We start from the raw sequence: 21,713 nt of genomic DNA on the forward strand, positions 1-21,713 counted from the left end.
AACGGGTCATTTGCAATACAAATGAAAAAAATAGAAAAAGGAAAAAGTGTCAAATTACTAACAAGAGACACTGCTAATTGTTTAGCTCAGACCTGTTATGGTTTGGTTCAGTTGTCAAAATATCTTTTAGATACAACTCATCAGTATGTATTATTAGGCAACTTTACAACAGATCCATTAGAAAAGCTCTTCGGAAAATTAAGACAAGGCTCAGGAGGAACTTCTTTTATTTCCGTTCAACAAGTTCTTGAAAAAGTAACTATATACCGTACTAAGTTGCTATTAAAGTTTGAGAAAAGTTCAGATGTGTTAGCCAATCTAGGTTCAGATCACTCTAGTCCAAAATGTAAATTTTTACCAAGCGAGGGTATTTGCAACGTTATTGACAATTTATCTGCTCTGTGTGATTCATTGACTGTTGATATTAAAATGTCATTAGTTTATATTGCTGGGTACATTATTTGTGAAGATGAAAATCCAGTTGACACCTTTTATTTCTGTGAAGCGTATGGAAATTTTGTAAAGGACATAAATCGAGGAGGTTTAACAATTCCTGGTGACAAAGTCTGTCAATGGGCAACTTGCTGTTACATTCTTTTTTATTAAGTATATAATGACACTTGTCGGTCATCACTGTGTAACCTCCTTATGATGCTATCAGAATTTTATTCATTAGGTATGCAAAGACATCATGGATTAACAATGACAAATATTTTATTTAATAATTATTGTCGACTCTATTCACCTCGTCCCCACAAGGAGCCAAAGCAGAAGTTGATAAAGCGCAAAGTAAAATTTTTGCAATGTTTTTAACAAAAACTGTAAAATAGTGTTTAGTAAAATATCTAAAAAGCTTGTATTTACTTTTTATTCTCTAAAGATTTTATCTCTTTTTTCTCAAAAATTTATTTTTAATACTTATAAAACCCATTAATAAATTGTGATAAATGTTAATATGAAATTATAGCAAAATATAAATCTATATATACTAAATCGTTCAAACATAATTAGATTTAGGTACATTTAAGTTAATTTAAATTTTTATAAATGTTATTGTTAGTTATATTACAATGTTAGTTATAAACAAAATTATATAAAAAAAAAAGAATAAATTCATCTTTTCACTTTTTATAAGTTACTTTTAGTAGATATATCATACAAACATTAAATTCATGCAAAAATCACCTAACTGAAAATGTAAACTACTGAAAATTAATGTTTTTAATCTTGCTTCCAGTTTTTTACGCAAGTTGGCAAGGCCTGTTATATAGTAAGCCATGGATTGCGCATATCGCTACCTTTTCTAAGCCTATATAGGGTTTCAAAAAATGCACACCGGGCATAGAGCGTGGATATACGCGCTGCCATTTATCATTAATACGGCGAAAGCAGACCCATCTAAATGATCAATTCTCATGACAAGTTTTTACGTCACGGAATTTGTTCCATGGTCTATGCAAACTTTTAAAAAAATGATAAGGCAAATAGTTAAGCAACAAAAGGCAGAGAAAAAAAACACTAATTGACTAAGCGTTTTGAGTATTGTTCTGCTTTACGTGAACAAAGTTTAAGCAAAATTCCTGAAGTTTTAATTCACACAAACCTGACTAATTACTCAGTAAAAGCTATCGCTTTTTTTTGTTCACCCGGCCAAAACCCAATAGTTTTGATGACACAAAAACTTGCGATTTTTTATATTTTGTCATGCAAGGTACGAAAAAAAAAGGATCATATTATTTGCACCAAAATATATATATTTCTATACTTAGCTTCGTAATTTAAATTTAGATTGAAACCAAATCTGCTAGGAATAATTGTAGTTTTAGCAGATTTACCTAAATTGTACAGAAAACTCTAAAAGTTGCCAATCGACAGTGTCAATTTACACCATGTTAATTTTGTTAGATAATTAAAAATTAATATTTACTTTTAGATTTTCATAGCGCAAAGATATTAGCATGGGGATTATGTATTGCAGTTTTGAAAAACAACGACAACAAAAAACAAAGATAAGTACGATGATTCTTAATCTGCTATTGGATCAACAGTTGATTTTTCTGACACATAAATACCGTCTAAAAATTTTCTGATATCTTTGTTCTTGGCACGTACTGCTTGATTAATTAAGGCAGCTAAAAAAAAAAAGAAGTAAAAACTAAAAACTAAATACTTTTTTTTGAAATCTGAATAAGAATTTCAATTTAAATCATTTTAAGTCTAACAAACTCTTCAAAATGCAATTTAGTGCTTTTGTTAATATTTTATTAAACATTGTTTTAGTTACCTGCAGTTTAGATAGATATATAACAAGCAAATTGTATAATTTGATATTAGTTAATTTTCACTAGGTATGATTTAGTTACTAAGTATTGTTTAGTTATTTAATATAGTTCAGTTAGAATGTTGACTGAGTAACATATATTACATTTGTTCCCATTATCGTAATTAGGTAGGCTTCTTTTTGTAAATTTTATACTTTTTAATTTTTTTTTTAATATGTACTTTAAAGTACATATTTTATAGATTTAATAATTATAATTAAATAAGTTTAGATTTCTTTAATTTGATAAAAAATAGCGTCTTTTTTATAACTTTGTTTCCTATAGTTTTCGCTGTTTAAATAAAGTTTGAGGTCGTCAGAATATATGGCGGAGGAGAGGGGTTAGCAATTTTGAGGCAATTCGCTATATAGGGAAGGGTAATCAATTTTGTAACACGAAATTACTTTATACTACTTTCCTTTTAAATTCAAAATATTATGGTATTTAAAGTTAAAAATTGTGGGATGTAATTTATGGACGACACCTAAGGAAGACATTATACATGTGAATGTTTAAAGTTTTAATCTTTTTTATTCCAGTTTTAAAAAATGCTATTAAAAAAGTAACGTGGTAATGTTTATAGATCTTAGTAAATTTTTAATGAGCTTCTTTTTACTTTTACTAGAGTAAACTTTTCGACTAATCACACCTATTTGTACTTGAATAAAATATACCCTAAGTAACAGTACTTTTTCTTGAGCACAAAATTTTGTTACCTCTGGTTATTTATTATTGTTTTATATTTCTTATACATATTATTGCTGTAATTGTAAGTTTTAACATTTGAAATAAATGAAAAAATCCTTTACCACAAACAACTTTAATTTTTGAAATACAAAACTAACTAAAAAAAAATTCATTAAACAAACACTTAGTCTCAAAAAGTCTAAACATTACATACTCCATACATAAATTTTTTGAAAAACTGATTGCTTAAAAAATTTAACTTACCAGAATTTGAGACCAACTCAATATCATTTCCATCAATAATAATTTCATCTTTAGTTCCTGATAACATGCAGACAACACCTGGTTTCATCTTTACAACTCGATTGTATTTTTCACCAAGATAGTTTCTAATTTCTACTACGCGCCCTTCTTCCATTATATTTAGATTAATGGGAAAATGAGCATAAACTGATCGCATTTTGTATCGAAAACCCTGATTAACAAATAAAAAACACTTATATAATCATTACTTTAAAACGTAATAGAATATAGCGGCTTTCATTATAGTTTTCTTAGCATATCAGCAAGTAAATGGTATCAGGGGTAAATGATATCTTAAGCATTTATTTAAAAATTGATATATTAAATTTCAAATACCTAGATAATATTAACTACTTGAGAGATCCCTAACATTTAACAAATCAAAATCTTAAAATAATGCTTTCATCAAACCCATTATCTATATTGTAACAAAGTACAGAAATGTTTAGGGGAAAAAATAAATTTTTTTCCTTAAATTTATTAGATTTATTAAATAAATTGATTGTCAAAGTATTAACTAAGTTATTGTGAATTAAAACTTTTTAATCCCATTAAAAATGAAAACAAAATTAAATAATAGAAAACTTGTTATAAGTTTTCTGACTTGGCCAGGAAAGCGTGTGATTTCACATCCTAATGTAACCACGCAAATACAATTTGATTTTAAAAACTTGACCACGGCTGTTGATATGTTTTGAAAATTTTTATGCATTTTAAAAACGCTCTGAAAAATTGTCTTGATAAGATAATCTAAATTTTGTTTGGAATAAATAACTTTGAATCAATAATCTTTACTAATGAATTTTTTAAAATTTTTCTATTCAGAGACATTTATAATAAAAAATACATACTTATATAAATATAAATAATATCTCTCGCTCTCTCTCTATATATCAGGGATCCCACACACTCACAAAAAAAAAATAATCAAAATTCCAGGACCATTTTTCTACTTTTCCAGGACGTTTCCTCGAAGAAAAATTTTTTTTAATAGGATTTAGCTATAAAATATTAGAAAAATTAATGTCTTCTTCTGAAATAAACCATTTTAAAAGATATAGAATAAAAACTTTATTACCACCTGAAACTAAAATTTTCATAAATTTATCTTTCTAATAAAACACAAAACCAAAAGCATAAAATAGTGTAGCGCAGCAGTAGCATGCTTGCCTTAGAAACTAAGTATCCGTAGTTTAAACCCACCTCTGGGCATATTTTGCAACATCTGTTATGAAGGAGGCGTGAACTTCTTTTTAAAAACATTTAACTAATTTAAAAATAAAAAATATGAAAAATTCTAAATCAATCATATAATTCTTATCATGTCAAGCATTTTTACAAATATATTAAGTAGAAGCAACTAATTGTGTAGTATACTTTACATTTTGAAATATTTATCTTAATCAAAATTTTGTTTACATTCGTGAGAGGGAAAATATACTTTATTATAATATTATTCATAAATCAGAACTATAAAATTTAACCTCTTAAAATTCAGTTTAAAATTTTAACTATGGAAGCCATGTTACTTAAAAATATGGTTAAAAATTTTGAAATTTAAATCCTTGAATTTAAAAAATTCCAGGACTTTTTCAGGATTTCTGAGAAAAAAAATGAAAAATTCCAGGACTGTGGGAACCCTGCACCATGCATACATATAATTTGTTAATATTTTTATAAAAATTATAAGCAATGATTTGTTACTTTATTTAAATGCATTTCAATAATATAAAAACATAATAATCAAAGTTATTTAATTGAAACGACTTGCAAAAAAGTTAGTCTTTTTTTCTTATTCTCAACATAATTTTTTTACTTTTCGAGTGAATTAACTTTAATGATTCTTATACAAAGTTTAGAGATCATTGTTGTTTAAAGTTGTCGCTTATAAATTTTTTTAAATTACTTTTTTTACTTCACTTATAAAAAATCTTATATAATTAATAGCAATTAAATATTAATAGCGATTAAATATTAATAGCAATTAAATATATATAATAGCAACTAAAATTTATACAACTTTCAATAGTACTTTAATTAAAACAACCAAATATATTTAAAAGAGTTTTGCTTATATAAAAATGTGTTAAAGTTTATTTTCAACATTATTAAAAACTAATTTTTTAGCACATTTGTTAAAAACTGCGGTTAAATTGTCAAAACAAAATATTATTTGCGTGGTCATATAAAGACTTGAAATCACACGCCTTCCTGACCAAGCCTGATCAATTCTTATGTAAATCATACCAACATAGGCCTAAAACTAAAATTTTAGTTTTATTACTATTTTAAGTAAAAGAATACAATCAATGAGACTTTGTTTAGAAGATATATTTTTCATAAGTAAAATAAAGTATTTCAAAGTCTGTATTGTTAAAATTATATACTTGCACTTTTTAAAAAAGATTTAAGTTTAAAATTTAGCAAAGGAAAGATTTTATGGAAAAGGTACAAACAGATACCTTAACTGAAAAAGATACAATTTAAATACATTCATTAAAGTTAATGCACTACCTCTACATAAATCAGGCTTTTACAACCCTTTTTTTTGCTAAAATATTTGAAACATTTTAGTATCAGTTTTACGTCAAAGTCAAAAAAGTTGTGATTTCAAATTTAATATCAACCTCAATATATTGGAGAAAATTAATATTAATATATTTCAAAATATTTGAGGAATTAGAGTTAAATTTTGTTGCGTTTATTGCAGACATGCGTTAAGATACCAACATAAAAAACAGTGTATGGGAGTGTACTGACATTAAATTATTATCAAAGGTATAATCATTACTATTAATAATTAAGTTTTTATCTCCACACTGAATTTCAAATAATAACTTTTGATACCCATGTATCTACTTTTGATACTTGATAGATTTTATCAGAGGGATGCAAAAAAAGAAGTTCAGTTTAATAAATGCCTGCAAACATTTTTCAAGCAAGGTGCACAGCAGCTTCTAAATCAAATCTTCTAAATGCCTTTTTCCATACATTTTTATCACGCTCTGGATATTATACATTGTATAAAACTATACCTAACATAAGTAATATTGAATGAGACACTGATGTTAAGCTGTAAGGTGTAACACCTAATTTTAAAAAAATAAAAAGGCAACTGAGAGTACATATATATATGAAAAAAAATTAACTTATTCCTCTCACATCAAGGGTTGTGCTATAAATTTATTTTGTCAAGGTTTTGGCTGGAATCAATTTTTGGTGAAGCATGCATTTAATATAAACATGAACATGCCCAAATTTATTTTTCAGACATAAAGCAAACACATTTCAAATGACAAAAAAAAAAGCTGCCTCTATCCTTTTTTATATCTTAAATGTTTAGTTTAGATTTCACTTTCCCAATATAAACTCTTGATCAAAAAAATTTTATTATGCAATATTAAAAATTAGGTAAATAAAATAGGACTCACACCACCAACATCATTAGCAGTGCATACTAATAAATTAGAAAAACTCAAGCTAAAAGCCAAAAGCAATTTATCTCCTTATGGTATAATTGATAATACCAGTTATCCTGCAGTTAAGCAGTATAAAATCATTTACTTTATTAGCTTGGATAAACTTTATGTTGATAAAGTGGAATTTAAAACATTGTAACTAATAATAATTAACTAGTAAACATTTCTAAAAGTAATTAAACTTTAAATACAGTTAAAAGAAACATCTTTTAAGCATTTTTTTAAACTCTTAATGTTTCATAACATTAAAAAAATCTTAACAGACTAAAATGTAAAAAGCTAAGAAATATATTATAACTGCATAATAAAAATGATAAAATTCAAATGATAAATTATTCGAATAATAAGTTTCACACAGGATTACTTAATAGTACTACTTACATACTGTACTCCTTTGATCATGTTATTGATATGACTGCAGATAGTTCTCAAACAAGCCAACTGCTTTCTTAAAGCAAACCAAACATCAACACGAATTGTTTTCTTGTTGATAAAAGTCAACTCAAGATTAAGATGATTGAAATTTCTGTGCAAAGTACCACGGCGCCCTTTAACTGTGATAGATCGACCATTCATCTCCAGAGTGACTGGAAGTAGAAATAAAAAAACACTAGTTAAAACATAATTTTTAAATGTTAGCATTTAGGAAAGGCTTTGTCAAATAATAAAGTTTAATAAAAGCATCTGCTTATGCAGACGCTTTTATAAACTTTATAGTAAGACAAAATTACATTATTAAGCTTTATTAAATTTTATAAAACTTTTTTCTAATCAAATAAATATTTATATAAAAAAAACTGTTAAAAAAAAATTTATATATATATAAAAAAAAAAAAAAAATTAAACTTTATATTGTTTGCTTGCTTTTGCAATGATTTTTTCTATATTAGCTCACACAAAAAGTGTATATAAAAGCCCTAGAAATATTTTTAACCTATACTAGGAATATATTTAATTTATTCCTATAATATAACCTCTAGAAATATTTTTAATATAGACTAGGAAAGAGTTTTCAACCATAAACATGTGCGTTTCCTAGTTATAACAATATCCTACGCATTGCAACAGTTGAAATTATAAATTTTTTTTGCAAAACAAAGTTTATTCTAAGTAGCCTAAAGGTTGTGGCTTGAGGGATCGCATTAAACCTTCTTAATAAATATTTATTGCAAGTTATGAAATATACATCTCACCATTGATCATTACTTGATTAAATACTAGTGATGAAATGAATAGTCAATGTATTAAAGTAGACCAGTAAAATGACCTCTTTAACAGTAATAGATTGTTTGATTTTTAAAATATTTAGCTATATCTTTGATTAATTGAAAAGTGAATGCAGTTTAGAAAACAAACTATTATTCTTTCAATTGTGATTATATTCGTTAACTTATGACTTTAAACTAGATGCTAAGTTGAGGGTATAACCATTTTGTACATTTTAACTTATTGCTAACAACCAAAAACTTTTTAAACCAAATCATAAGCAGCATATAAACATACAAAAATAAAGATATTAGGATATATTTGTAGCTGACCTCCATCTGGAATAACAATCGTCTCACTAGCCAAAACGGTCTTCATTTTCTTTGACTAGAAAACTAAATAATTTATCAAATCGTTAGATGAGAATAATATAATCAAGGTTTGAAAAGATCTTTAAAAAAAATAACGAAACAAGATTGCTCAGATAAATTCGGATACAATTTATAATAAACTTATTTTTTTAACTTACTGACTAATGGCCTAAATTCATAAAGAAATAGGCTCATGCGACAAGCTGAAATTTACACGAAATTTGTCTCGATTTTATATGAAAGATATTTTCGGTGACCTCAATGATCTCAAAAAAAAAAATGATTTGAAAAAAAAAAATCACTATTTTAAAATCATCTATCTATAAAATAAAAACAAAAAAAAAAACAACGTGAAAGTGTAATTGTACAAAAAGCAAGGGCTTTATCTTTTTATAAAAAGTTAAACACCTAATTTAAAGTTGTAATATTTGTTTCCAAAAACCCTTTTTAAACGTGAATGCTTTTTCAAAAGCATGAAGCAACAAAAACGCTTCTTTTTTTTTTTGTGGAAGGGGGGGGGGGGGAAAGTTAAAATAGTTCTCTCTCAAAAATAAAGAGAACTTCAAACTTTTATATGTTTTTATACTAATGATGTGATTATGATTAGTGTAAAATATTGATATAATGATCAGTGCAAAATAAAATGGATGTTATGTAAAAAATTACGGTGATTGAAGCAACTTAAATATTAACCTAATCTTTTATTATTATTATTTTTTTATTGAGTTTATTTTGCCCTTTACTATAAATACACTTTGCATATATTTAAACAATAAAATAGGTAGCTTAAGCGAAAAAAGACATAGTTTGTTTTACCACCGTATCCCATTTTAGTCCAGCGGAAATTTTTATATACCGTATTCCGTATTAAAAAGAAATATATATACAAACTAGAAGATAATATATAAAACTGTTTAAATAGTAAGAACTGCAATGTTAAGATTAAAACAGGCGTTTAAGAAGCAACTTTTTGCTTTTAACTTGTTCTTTAGGTTAAAACTAAGAAAAAAAAAAATGGGTGGCAAAAAATTTTTTACACTTGGTGCCGGGACCCATGACGTCAAAGTTATTAGTCAGCAAAAAATATAGTCGTAAATTTAAAAAATATGTGTTATACGAAAGAACCTGTCAAGCGGAACAAAAAATATGTAAAAACCATGTGCTGAAAAGGTTTCCTTCCCAAGATAAACTATTTATAAGAATGTATAAATACAGACCCAGAATTTACAGACTCGCATAAAAAACTAAAAATTGGTTCTTTCATTCCAAGTTTGTTATATATCAATGATGCATTTTGTTAAAAGAGTTGTTATTGATATGAATTTTTTATTAAAAGCAATTATCTATTACATACAACGAGTGAAAGTTCGTTCTATGGGAGTTTAAGTTGTTTCATTGGCATGTTTTTTAATTACTATTAATACTCTATGCTACTTTTCTCAAAAAGCGAATGATTTTTTTGTTTTTTAATGAAGCAAGGCTATTAAGCATCATCATTTTGATAGCAATATGATGATGCTTAATAGGAAGGCTATTAAGCATCATCATATTTTTTGTTTCGCTTGACAAGCTTTTTTGTATAAGATGTATATTTTTTAAATTTGCGGTAATTTTATTTTGTTGACTGTAATAGCTTTAACGTCATGGGTCCCAACCCCAAATTTAGAATTTTTTTGGCACCCATTTTTTTCATCTTAGCTTTAACCTAAACAACAAGTTGAAAGCATAAAATTGCCTCTAACATCCCAGTAGGCACAGCGACGTGACAAAAACGTGAATTTCACGTTATTTTGGCACGTGACAATTAGGTGACTTTTTGGTCCCCATGAAATGACCAATTCACGTGATTTATGGACGTGTTTTTCACGTTACTTTTGGCACGTGATATTTAGGTGACTTTTTGGTCCTCATGAAATGACCAATTCACGTGATTTATGGACGTGTTTTTCACGTTACTTTTGGCACGTGATATTTAGGTGACTTTTTGGTCCCCTTAAACGGTCTAAAAGACGTGCTTTTTATGTTAATTTTGGCACGTAATATTTAAGCAATAACTATGCTTTATAATTACAATTATAAGTGTTTGGATTCGTGTAAAGAAAAAAAACTCATTGTCGAGGAAATATTTAATACGTATTAAAATACATGGTTTTATTAGTCAGTATATTAGTTCTTGACATAAAAATTTTTAATTTGTAATAAAAGCTGCAATTTTGTTAAAATATCCTCCTTATATCCAATAAGTAATAAGTACGAAGTCGTAGATCTGCAACTTACGAAGAGCACGCTTCAAACTTATATATCTATTCTCCCATAAAAGCACGCTTCAAACATAATCTAACGAATCAGTCGATATTTTCTTCTATAAGAGCACGCATCAAACTTCATCTAATGAATCAGATTTAGCTGAAAAGAAACGAATAAAATCTTAAATAATAATATGATTATTTAATAATTATCTTAAATCACAAACTTTTAAAACAAATCTTACTTTGAGAGTTGCTAACTACTTTTGGCAACAAGATTTTCTAGTGTGTTATTTGTTTTCTTTTATCTAAATCATTAAATAATTTTAAGAAAACAATACTACATACAGTGTAAAAAAATAAAAGTCATTTGCCTTCTAATTTTATACTCTGATTGCTAAAAAATTAAATAAGTATTTAATAAAAAAAGATGTAACAAAAAAGTCGACAGATGATTAAAAAAAAAGAAGTACATAATAAAAAATACAAGTTTAAAAAAAAATTTTTTATCTATATATATCTATATCTAATATCTATCTATAGATTTATCTATATAAAGTTAATAACTGATAGGCGTGATTAGAAAAAGACCTGTACTCACCTTATGTGATAACATCTATGTACTGTGATAACATGATAATTTGTTTTCTTTGTTTTCCATCTTCTTATATTTGCATCTGTTTCTGCATTAACTTGTTCATACATTAACTTACTAGATGCAAAGGTGACAGCCCACAAAGTTGCTTTAAATGAGTAATCTACAAAGTTTTGAACAGCATTAAATGTCATTTTAGAATGCACACAAAAGTTAAAACAATTTATATAAATGTAATAGTTATCACATAAACACAAAGCATTATAGTGGGGATTTTATATCATGATTTTCCTTATCCATGGTCAGATTTTCACCTTGAGGCGCCTTTTGCTGTGGAAACATTCACCACGGCTAAGGAGCCTCATCTACCCCTAATTATATATAATATATTAAGTATAATACTAAAAATATGTATAATAAAGTATTGTCAAATTAGGTCACCAATAAATACAGAGTGCTGAAAATTCAACTCAGAATCAAGTTGCATTCTCCAACAAGATATGAATTAAATCAAATTCTTACTACAGAGTGCGATCACAATAGAAGACAAAGAGAGGGTAAAGTGAAATTTAAAGTCAAACTTTAAAAGTTAAAAGGTTATTGGGTCTTACTACAGAATGATATTCCTAGGCAATAACATAACAATACCATTGGGTCTTCCTAGTCAATAATATTTTATGCAGAACTTATCATTTGTCATGTAGCCTAATAAATTTAATATTAAATAAGTTATAATAACTTATTTATTATCAAATTAATTACATTGACAAATTTGACAGTCTAAAATAATATACAATATGGTAGAAAAAAAAGTATACCTCGTAGTAGGGTTTGATCTTTTGCGTATTGCAATATGATAATTATCTGCCATAACGTTACACAATTTTGAACTAAGCTTTATAATATATTTATTAAACCTAAATTGATAAAACTTAGTTATAAGATAATATGTTTGGATAAAATATTATATATGTGACATTTTATTTTTGTCAAAAATGCATTGCGAAGTTATAAGATATCCTACGCCCTACTTTTTAAACTAATTATTATAAAATTACAATTATTTACATTATTGTACATTAATTACATTAATTACATTATTGTAAAAGTAAAATAAAAAGTAATTACAATAATGAATATATAAACTACATATTTCATGTAATCATTATATTTAAAATATCCGGAAAAAATTTACGGAAAATATCCTGAAAAAATTCAGAATATTTCCCCCCTCATTTTCCCCTTAATTTTGCATTCAGCCAAGTTGTTTCTCAATTTTTTTAAAAATTTTCTTAATTTTTGTATGAATGATGACTAAAACAACATAAAAACAAATAGATGAATAATATATACTTGTTATATGTTGTAATATAAGTATGTATGGAACTTGTAATATAAGTAAAATAAGATAATCCCTGAAACTAAATTATAAAAAAATAGTAAATAAAGAATATCTTTCCAAGTTTCTAATCACAGGTTTTTATTATGAATAAAAAAAGTTCCAAAATACACAATATTTTGGCAACGTAACATTGATGTTTTAATTAAAGTAAAATTGTCACCTGGACAAGGTCACCTAAAATATACATGATTGAAACATGAAGAAGGAAACGGGGTAAGAGCAGGCATCAAACTTTATCTGATGAATAAGTCAATATTTTCTCCAATAATAGCTCACAACATCAAATTTAGCTCAAAAGAAACAAATAAAAACTTAAATAATAATATTAATATTAAATAATCATCTTAAATCACAAATTTTTAAGACAAATCTTACATGGTGAGTCACCAACTGTTTTGGCAACAAGATTTTCTGGTGTTGCTATTTCTTTGATCTAAATCATTAAACAATTTTTAACAAAGCAATGCTATACTTGAGAGAAACTTGCTTTACATATTGGAAGGTCGTCAACATTGAAAGATAAGTAAAATGCAGTTTCAAATACAATAGCATCATAACTATCTTTTTGTGGGGAAAACATCGAACAAATCCGCGTTAATAACCTGTTTTATATAGTACATAATAACAATAAAAGTCATATAATATATATAATAATAATTTCATATAACTCAAATATATATATTAATCATATAATATTCAAATAATATAAAAAAAAGAAATAAATAAGTATTAACCCTTTTTAACAAGTAAAGTACGAGATCAAGATGTCATATATTATAAAAAGATAAAGTATTTAATAATAATATATACATATATCAATAATAAATAACATAACACATTTATTTATTGATATTATCTTGGATAAATTCTTTAACCTTGTTGATAAAAACCAAATAAAGAAAGAAAATCTATTTTGGGTTTTTATCTAAACGACTCTTGAGTAATAATGCAGAAGTTCTGGAGACATTATTATTGCTCAAGAATCAAGAATAAGTTCTGCTAGAACTTATAATTTGTCCATGTAGCTTACTTAATTTGATATTAAATTCGTTATAACATAACTTATTTCGTACTAAATTAAGTAAGGAAAATGGACAAATTCGCCAGTCTAAAATATTATATCATAAAGTAGAAAAAAAGCATACCTTGTATTTGAGTTTAATCTTATTTGTGTGGCAAATAGGGACGGCAAATAGGGTACTAATTTATTTAACTTAATTTGATATAATTTAGATATTAGATATTACAACTTAAATGCATCGCGTTAAAAGATATTATATAGACCAATTTTTTTTTTTTTAATTATGATAATACTACAATAAAAATTAACTATATTATCATAGAAGTAAATAATTATAACTAATATAATGAATACAAAAACTATACTATAAAAAAATAATTAATATAATAAAAAATATTATTTCACATTTCTTATGCCAGTTTTTTTTTAAAATAAAAAAAGTTCCGAAAGACGAGATATTTTGGCACGTAACTTTCACGTGACTTTCACGTAAAATAGTAACCTGGACGAAGTCACCTAAAATACACGTGATTGAAACGTGAATAAAACGTTGCGTGCCTACTGGGATGCCAGTGCACATGAAGTACGCAGCGACCCTCACTTAATAAGTTTGCAATTTTTGATGACTGATGCGCCACGGCTGCTGCTAATAATTATAAATGGAAAATTTCGAATATTGAAAAAGATATTAATGATATTTAAGAGGCGTAGTGATAAGGCTTTGGAGCATAGTGATAAGGCAAATATTGTTTTCTTTTAGCTCCGGTCATGTAGATTTTATTTATATAACACGGCATTGCATTCTTTTTTTAAATAAAAAATAAAGACAAAATAAAAAATAAAAATAAATAAAGGCAGTCTTATTTTTTAAGAAGATGAAACCTTAAAAAATCTCAAATAAAAAAATACTATGAAAATGAAGTAAATATAAAAAATAATGAACTTAATAGATTGAAAATTTGATTAAAAAGAAATAACTTAAGAATAGATGGTTTACAAGAAACAGAAAGTTGCAACAATTGCAAAAATGCGGTAAAAGAGCAATTTAAAACGCAACTGAAAATATCAAGTGAAGTCGTGATGGAACAACGGCCAGCACAAACATAACAAACCAAGAACAATAGTTTTAAAAATTCCAAATTTCCAAGACAAAAACAAAATTCTCAACGCAGTAAAGCATCTTAAAAAAACTGGCTTACACATTATATAGAACTTTGCTCAAGAAACAACTGGAGCTTCAAAAACTCCGCAAAGAAGTATAAATAAAAGTTTTGATTAACTAAATCATTTCTTATTCGATTGCAGTTATCTATTTAACAGGATTTGTTTGACAGAAACTCGGTGCTCTGATGAATCAATTCAAAAAACTCTTTCAAATTTAAAAATTATTATCTTCTAAAAGGAAAGCAGAAAAAAAGAGGGTGGGGGAGGACGTTTTGATATCAGATTCCAACATTATATTTTATCAATCATCAACAAACCTACGCGAATAACCCTAAGTTTAATTTCCACTATAGATAACATCTTCAAAAACGCATTTTTAAGTTTCTTATTAAAAAAGGTAAAGTTAAAATCAATATTTTGAATCATTTCCCAATTTACTTTTTTCAATAAATCAAGATACAAGAATTAAAAACAAAAACCAAAATTTATAAAAGAAAAATAATTAAAATTTCTATTCAAAATTTAAAGACACACTATCAGTAGTAGATTGGGATGAAGTATATAAAGAGGAGGAGAGTTTAATTTAAAAGTACGTACATCGATTTTCTAATTTATCACAATTAACCAGCTAATCCACCCGATCCTAAGTAAAATTTGTCGATCTCATCGAAATAAAACGTCTCTGTGTATTCCGATCTCATCAACCATGTATTTGCAACACCGTCACACGTGTGCCAACATTTTTCGATGTCATCGAGTTATGGGTTCATAACAATTTAATATTAGAAATATTTCTCATAATGGCGATTAATACTCTGCGGCAATATATCAACATATTGTGTTAATATTTAATACTATTATGTTTTTAACATTTTTTGTTGTTTATTTACATTTATGATATGTATATATATATATATATATATATATATATATATATATATATATATATATATATATATATATATATATATATATATATATATATATATATATAATCATAAATAATATATAATCATAAATATATATATAGTATATATATCATAAATAATATATAATTCGGGTGGCAAATCAATAGAAAAAGTTAAAATTCTGACTAAAGATCTTAGTTTGCCAACATAAAAAGATGTATTGTATAGGAAGTAGAAGGTATAGTTTTCCTCTATGCACACCCATATATGGGCGCCCGCAGGATTTTTGGACATTTGAGCAGGGGGAGGGGGGAGAAAGCGATTTAAGGTTTTTTGTTCCCAGGCTTCTGCCATCCCAATTTTTTGCTAGGCCTCCTCATCTGGCATAGGTATAAACATACTTAAGTTTGGAGCTTGCACAATGTGAGAAAGTGTCCTATCTGGAACATCAAAAAATCATGCGGGCGCCCATGCCACCCAATAAATACTGGCCCTGAGTTAGACGATAATTCGTCTGACTTTTTTTCCCGTGAAATTCGGGAAGTGACTTCCCGAAGTTTACGGGAAAAAAAAAGTCAGACGAAACATCGTCTAGCCCTGAGTATGAGTATGTGTCTGGAAAAATTGTTCGCCTTAAGTATAGTTTATTTTTATTTGATTATCATTAAAAAAAAGAAAAGTACTTTAAGATTTGACCAGAAATCCATCTCCGGTCACCGACGTCGAAGTATATAGTTATTAACCTTTCGGCCAAGCACATTAATCGCAAATGGGCAATTTGATTTTATTAAAATTAATATTTGTATTTATATTTGAAGAGGTTTTTTAATTTGGGATCCTGTGCCGCAAACAAAGGACTTCGGGGTCGTATAAAGTATCTAAGGTACCTACTCTACCTTTTTTTTTTCAATAATTTTTTTTAATGAAAAATAAAAAAGTATTGAATAGGTATTTGAAAAAGTACGTACTTTTTAAAGGGGGTGGGGACTTAAAAGTACTCATGGCAACAGAGGGAGGGGGAGGTGTCAAATTTCAAAATCTTTGGCGTACGTACTTCATGGACGACCCCTAACTGGCCATAAGATAATGAATAATAGTTGAGCAAACTGAGAGAAATACAAAATAACAAAAATAACAAAAAAATAAAAAAAATAAAAAAAAAATACAACAAAACAACTCGAGAGGCGGAAGAAGGATCGGTTAAAGTAGTGTAAATAAAACTCTTAACTTAACGTCACTGAATCCAGCTCTTATTGAGTATAAAAAAGAAAATATTATAATAATAACGCGGTTGTAGTTGAATTTCATTAGAGAAGCTTGTTTGAAGAATATTTTACAAATATACATTAGTAAAAGAATATATAATTAACTCTATAAATATTCCTGCTGGTTCTAGCTTTTTTAAAAGCACTAGCATTCCACTAAATGCAACATTTTTTATAATTACAAACGAGGAATTTAACAGCGATGAAAACAAAATAATCTCTAAAGATGTAAGTTAATGGTCAAAAGACAACATCTCTGTTTCCGATAACAGATCAACATATATTTACTTATATAGTATTAGACGATATTTTGAAAGAAGAGCTGCTAAACATAAAATATTGGTTATCAGTTAATAAGAGAACTATGTAAAATAAATTAGAGTTAAACCTAATATTTCATTAATGGCTGTGTTTATTATTGAAATTAAATTTGGCCGAAATCATTTTGTGAAATATTTATTAACTCTAGGTGATAGCGTACTCTAGGTGAAAACGAACATAGGTGGACATAGGTGGTATACAGTTCTTTCCCCAGTGAAAGTCTACGACTGCAAAAAGTTTTTTTCAGCCTCCCAAAGGAGCGGTTAGCATTTACCGCAGCTGCTGAAACTTGAGCATTAAGTTTAAGATCATCTGAGATAAAAACTCCAAGATCTCTCTCTAAATGAGTAACTTTGTTTGCAAGTGGCAGGCCGTCTGGTCCTTGCGTGAAATAGTAGCGTTATGATTTTTTTCTCGCCCAATATGTGTGACTTTACACTTTTTAGTACTAATTGTCATGAGCCATCAATGTAACCACTCCATGGCTTTGTCTAAGTCTGCTTGCAGACTCTCCGCGTCCCGGTCAAATTTTATGACGCCGACAATTTTTCTGTCATCAGCGTAGAGTTTGATCTGATGTTCCGAATTGTCTGGAAGATCATTAATGTACAGAACAAACAGTAATGGACCCAAGACTGAACCTTGCGGTACGCCGCTAATAACGTTTTTCCAATCTGATGTACGCTCTCCAATTACGACTCTACGCTGCCTTCCTGAGAGCCATGCTTTAATCCACGCGTGAAGCTCCTCCTTGATTCTGTAGTTTTGAATTTTTTGGAGAAGTCTATTGTGTGGAGCTCTGTCGAAGGCTTTTGCCAGATCCGTGAAGATTACGTCTGTAGTGTATCCCTGGTACATAGCTTCTGTTAAAAGATCAAATGTTTTAAGAAGGTTTTTCAATCACGATTTTTTTAAAACAAAACCGTGTTGGTTTTTTGATATAAAACCGTTTATAATACACTGATTTAAAATCTGGTCTCGTACAAAACGCTCCATAACTTTAAAAGGGATCCTAGTGAGTGATGCTGGTCTGTAATAAGACGCTTTTAATTTGGAGCCCTTCTTGAATAACGGTGTTATATTTGAGCGCTTCCAGTCGTTTGGTACCTCATCTTCAGAAAGTGAAGTCTGAAAATAAGGGTAAGTGGAACGGATAACGCTGCTGCACACATTTTTAGTAGCCTTGGATAGAAGTCGTTAATGCTCATAATCTTGTTTCCGTCAAGGATTTCAAGTCTTTTCTGTACTTCATCACGTGCAATAAACTGCGTCGTACATGTCACTTCCGTAATTGGTTTGAAATCTGGCTTCGGACCTTGCGGCTTGATTACCGATTGAAAGTAGTCATTTAAAATTCTACATATTTCCTCCTCATCAACTGTGCTTTCACCTCTAAAACTCGTATTTGGTGTTTAACTTTTTGCATTTTGTTAATACAGGCGTGAATCAATTTTGGGTTATTCTTTGAGGCTTGAGTTGTTGTTGATTCGTAATCTAGCACTGCTTTTTTAACTTCTTTCGCAACCTGTTTGCATGATTCTTTATATTTTTTACGAAGGATTTTGTGCGTAAAGCGTCCAGCAGCTTGGTACTTTGCCCACAGAGTTCTTTTTTTAATTATTGCCTCTTTAACTGTCTGTGTTACCCATGGGTTGGGAACTTTGACAGAAGGAGTGTTTGTAGTTGGTATATAAAGCTTGCAAGCGTATTCTCTCTTTTGACAAAAAAACACGGTAACATTCTTTTGCTGAGTGGCCTCTAAGTAAAGTTTTCCAGTCAAGCATTCTGTGCATTTTGATATTTCCTTATACTCTGCATTATTCCGTAAATAGCGTGTCCGCGTAGTTAATTGATGCCTTTTTTCAACGTCTGTGATCTTACAAATGCCAGAAATTGAGCTGTGTTCTTGTCCTTTTGCTGTAGCCTCCAATGGCGTTTCCTCTTTGATGTCGATAATACGATCCGGCTCGTCACTGATAATTACGTCTAGAGTACTTTTTGGTGCGCTTAGCAGAGAGTGTCTATTGTCGGAAAAATTATTACTTGTGATAGGTGATTATCCGCAAGGCATGCCTGAAAAGCCGTATTGCTCGGCCAGTTTTCGAAAACATGACCAACTTTGGCTACTTCTTCACCAATCAATCCTTTTCACAAAATTAAAGTCACCGTAACCCAGCATTGTTTCAATATTGTTCAATACCGCCTTCGATTTAGCTATTGTCTCAAGGAGCACTGTGTCGTTTAGATCATGGGGTTAGTACATTTATCCAAGAAGAATATTCTCCTTGCCAAAAGCAATAGAATGCCAAACTTGTTCAATTTTTTTTAGTTTAGTTGGCTAAGTTTGAGTTCACGAGCACTGATACTATCTTTATGTATAAAGTCACACCACCTCTGTTTTTTTCACTGGATTGCGTTTTTAGATGTTACTTTTAATTTGGCACAAAATTCATCAAGTTTTTGTCTGTTGAGCGAGCATGGATTATGAGCCCAAAAACTTATTTATCCGTCATGAGGATCTATTGATGTATTTATGCCATTGGGCTTAGGTTGATAGGCTTTATGCAACGAACGTTGCAGTCGCATTCGTTGAGATGGTATTGGTGGTGCTGGTGGCGGTGTTATTAGTCTTGATGGCCGCTTTGATGAAAGAAATAGCTGTTGTATTGGTAGCAATGGTGCCGGTAATGCTTGTGATAGCGTTTTTTGAGATCGTATTGGTGAGGCTGGTAGCGCTTGCAGTAGTGGATTTTGAGGCGTTGGTATTTATGAACCAATTGATTTTTTGTACAATTTTTCTTCATTCAAAAGTAGCAAAGATGCTTTTTTTTTGTGCATTGTACTAAACCTGACAGCCAATGGGCAATGAAACGAAAGGGTTTGTCAAGAAGACTGCCTCTAATTTGTTGTTGATCTTCTTTCTCTCCTTGTTGAGTTTTGTAAACTCAATTTGCTGCGCGGGCGTTCTATCCTCACGTATATATATCCCTTTAAGTTCTTTAGCTTTGTGGTGGCTTCCTTCTTTTAGCACCAGGATTTGCTAGATTGTGGTGGCTTCCTTCTTTTAGCATCAGGATTCGCCTGGGCTAGAAAGACAGACTTGAAGAAGACTAGGTGAATTATTGTCAACATTTTTACCATTTTTTAGACGACATGATTCCGATTGCTTTGAAAACCTCCACGACTTTTGTATAATCAACTTTTTCCAATTTAAGGGCGCTGACTAAAACAACGTTGCTCTCCCTCGCTTGTCGATCTTTAGAGTCGTTGTTGATAGCATTGAAAAGTTTAAGTCGCTCTAGAACTTTTTTTTGCGATTTATCTAGTATGCTTGAGTAAGATGTAACCGCTTGTTGGACTTTTGTGCCATTAATAGACGCGTTACTCTCCATAGCCTTCTTTAAGACTTCGATTTCGTTATTGAAAAGTTTTTCTTGCTCATCGAATTAATTTTTTACTGCTTTAAGTACTCCGGTTAGAGCTGCAAAGAGCATACATGTGAAGAGGTCTTTAGCTATTTCAAGATTCTTAGGTTTCTGAGCTATCCACGAGCTAGATGCAGTTTCTAGCGCTGATGAGATGATTGCGGCGTAGTTTCATTTCATTGGTATATGCGGGGGTAACGCTTTAAAGCATTATATATATTTATATATATAAATTTTAAAAAATAATAATAAAATCCTCTCTCTCTATATATATAGCTGTAAGTAACTTTTAATATTTTACAGCACAAATTTAGCTAATTGTTTAAAACAAACAATCAAATTAATCTCAAAATAGCAAACAGATTAGAAAACCAGGTGCAGTTTTCGGTATGAAAAAAATTAAAAAATAAAAAGCTAAAAGTACTCAAGATATACTAAAAACTCGTTTAAAATAATAAAGTTGAAGTTTTTTAAAACTCTTTAATATGTATAAGAATTTAAGCCCGAATATAATCCTCGTTTAGTTGTATCTTTATATACAATTACAGTGTATATGTACATGTATATATATATATATATATATATATATATATATATATATATATATATATATATTATATATATATATATATATATATATATGTATACATATATATATATATATATATGTATGTATATATATATATATATATATATATATATATATATATATATATATATATAATATATATATATATATATATATGTATGTATATATATATATATATATATATATATTTATATATATATATGTATGTATATATATATATATATATATATATATATATATATATATATATATATATATATATATATATATATATATATATATATATATATATATATATATGTATATATATATATATAAATATGTATATATATTTATATATATATCAGGAGCGGATCCAGGGTGTAGCAAGTGTAGCAAATACTACAGTCAGTTTTTTTTCTCTCTTTTTT

At 28.3% G+C, this 21,713-nt stretch overlaps 1 protein-coding gene and 1 long non-coding RNA gene across 2 annotated transcripts; both read right to left on the reverse strand.

The window, feature by feature from the left end:
* Positions 1 to 2,014: 2,014 nt before the first annotated feature.
* Positions 2,015 to 8,647, reverse strand: LOC100198765 (large ribosomal subunit protein uL6). The gene is made up of 5 exons (XM_065813301.1): positions 8,526 to 8,647; positions 8,329 to 8,391; positions 7,172 to 7,377; positions 3,273 to 3,483; positions 2,015 to 2,132 (listed from the first exon to the last, which is right to left on the reverse strand). Exons 2-5 carry the CDS (start codon positions 8,372 to 8,374, stop codon positions 2,026 to 2,028), a joined length of 570 nt encoding a protein of 189 aa, XP_065669373.1. The 5' UTR covers positions 8,375 to 8,391; positions 8,526 to 8,647; the 3' UTR covers positions 2,015 to 2,025.
* A 1,831-nt stretch (positions 8,648 to 10,478) lies between these two features.
* On the reverse strand, positions 10,479 to 13,909 carry LOC136088744 (uncharacterized). The gene is made up of 6 exons (XR_010642448.1): positions 13,756 to 13,909; positions 12,771 to 13,043; positions 12,027 to 12,125; positions 11,215 to 11,371; positions 10,859 to 10,921; positions 10,479 to 10,773 (listed from the first exon to the last, which is right to left on the reverse strand). It is a non-coding gene; the product is annotated as an uncharacterized LOC136088744 (long non-coding RNA).
* Positions 13,910 to 21,713: the final 7,804 nt, after the last annotated feature.

Source organism: Hydra vulgaris, chromosome 12, assembly GCF_038396675.1.
Source record: "Hydra vulgaris chromosome 12, alternate assembly HydraT2T_AEP".
Taxonomy (NCBI): Eukaryota; Metazoa; Cnidaria; class Hydrozoa; order Anthoathecata; family Hydridae; genus Hydra; species Hydra vulgaris.

What these genes read in the sequence shown, in the direction of transcription:
- LOC100198765 (XM_065813301.1), bottom strand. Translation starts at nt 8,374, where the DNA reads ATGAAGACCGTTTTGGCTAGTGAGACGATTGTTATTCCAGATGGAG. An exon ending in GATTGTTATTCCAGATGGAG is followed by an intron (nt 7,378 to 8,328) that starts GTCAGCTACAAA and finishes TTCTACTTCCAG; the next exon opens with TCACTCTGGAGATGAATGGT. An exon ending in TGAGTTGGTCTCAAATTCTG is followed by an intron (nt 2,133 to 3,272) that starts GTAAGTTAAATT and finishes TTTTTTTTTTAG; the next exon opens with CTGCCTTAATTAATCAAGCA.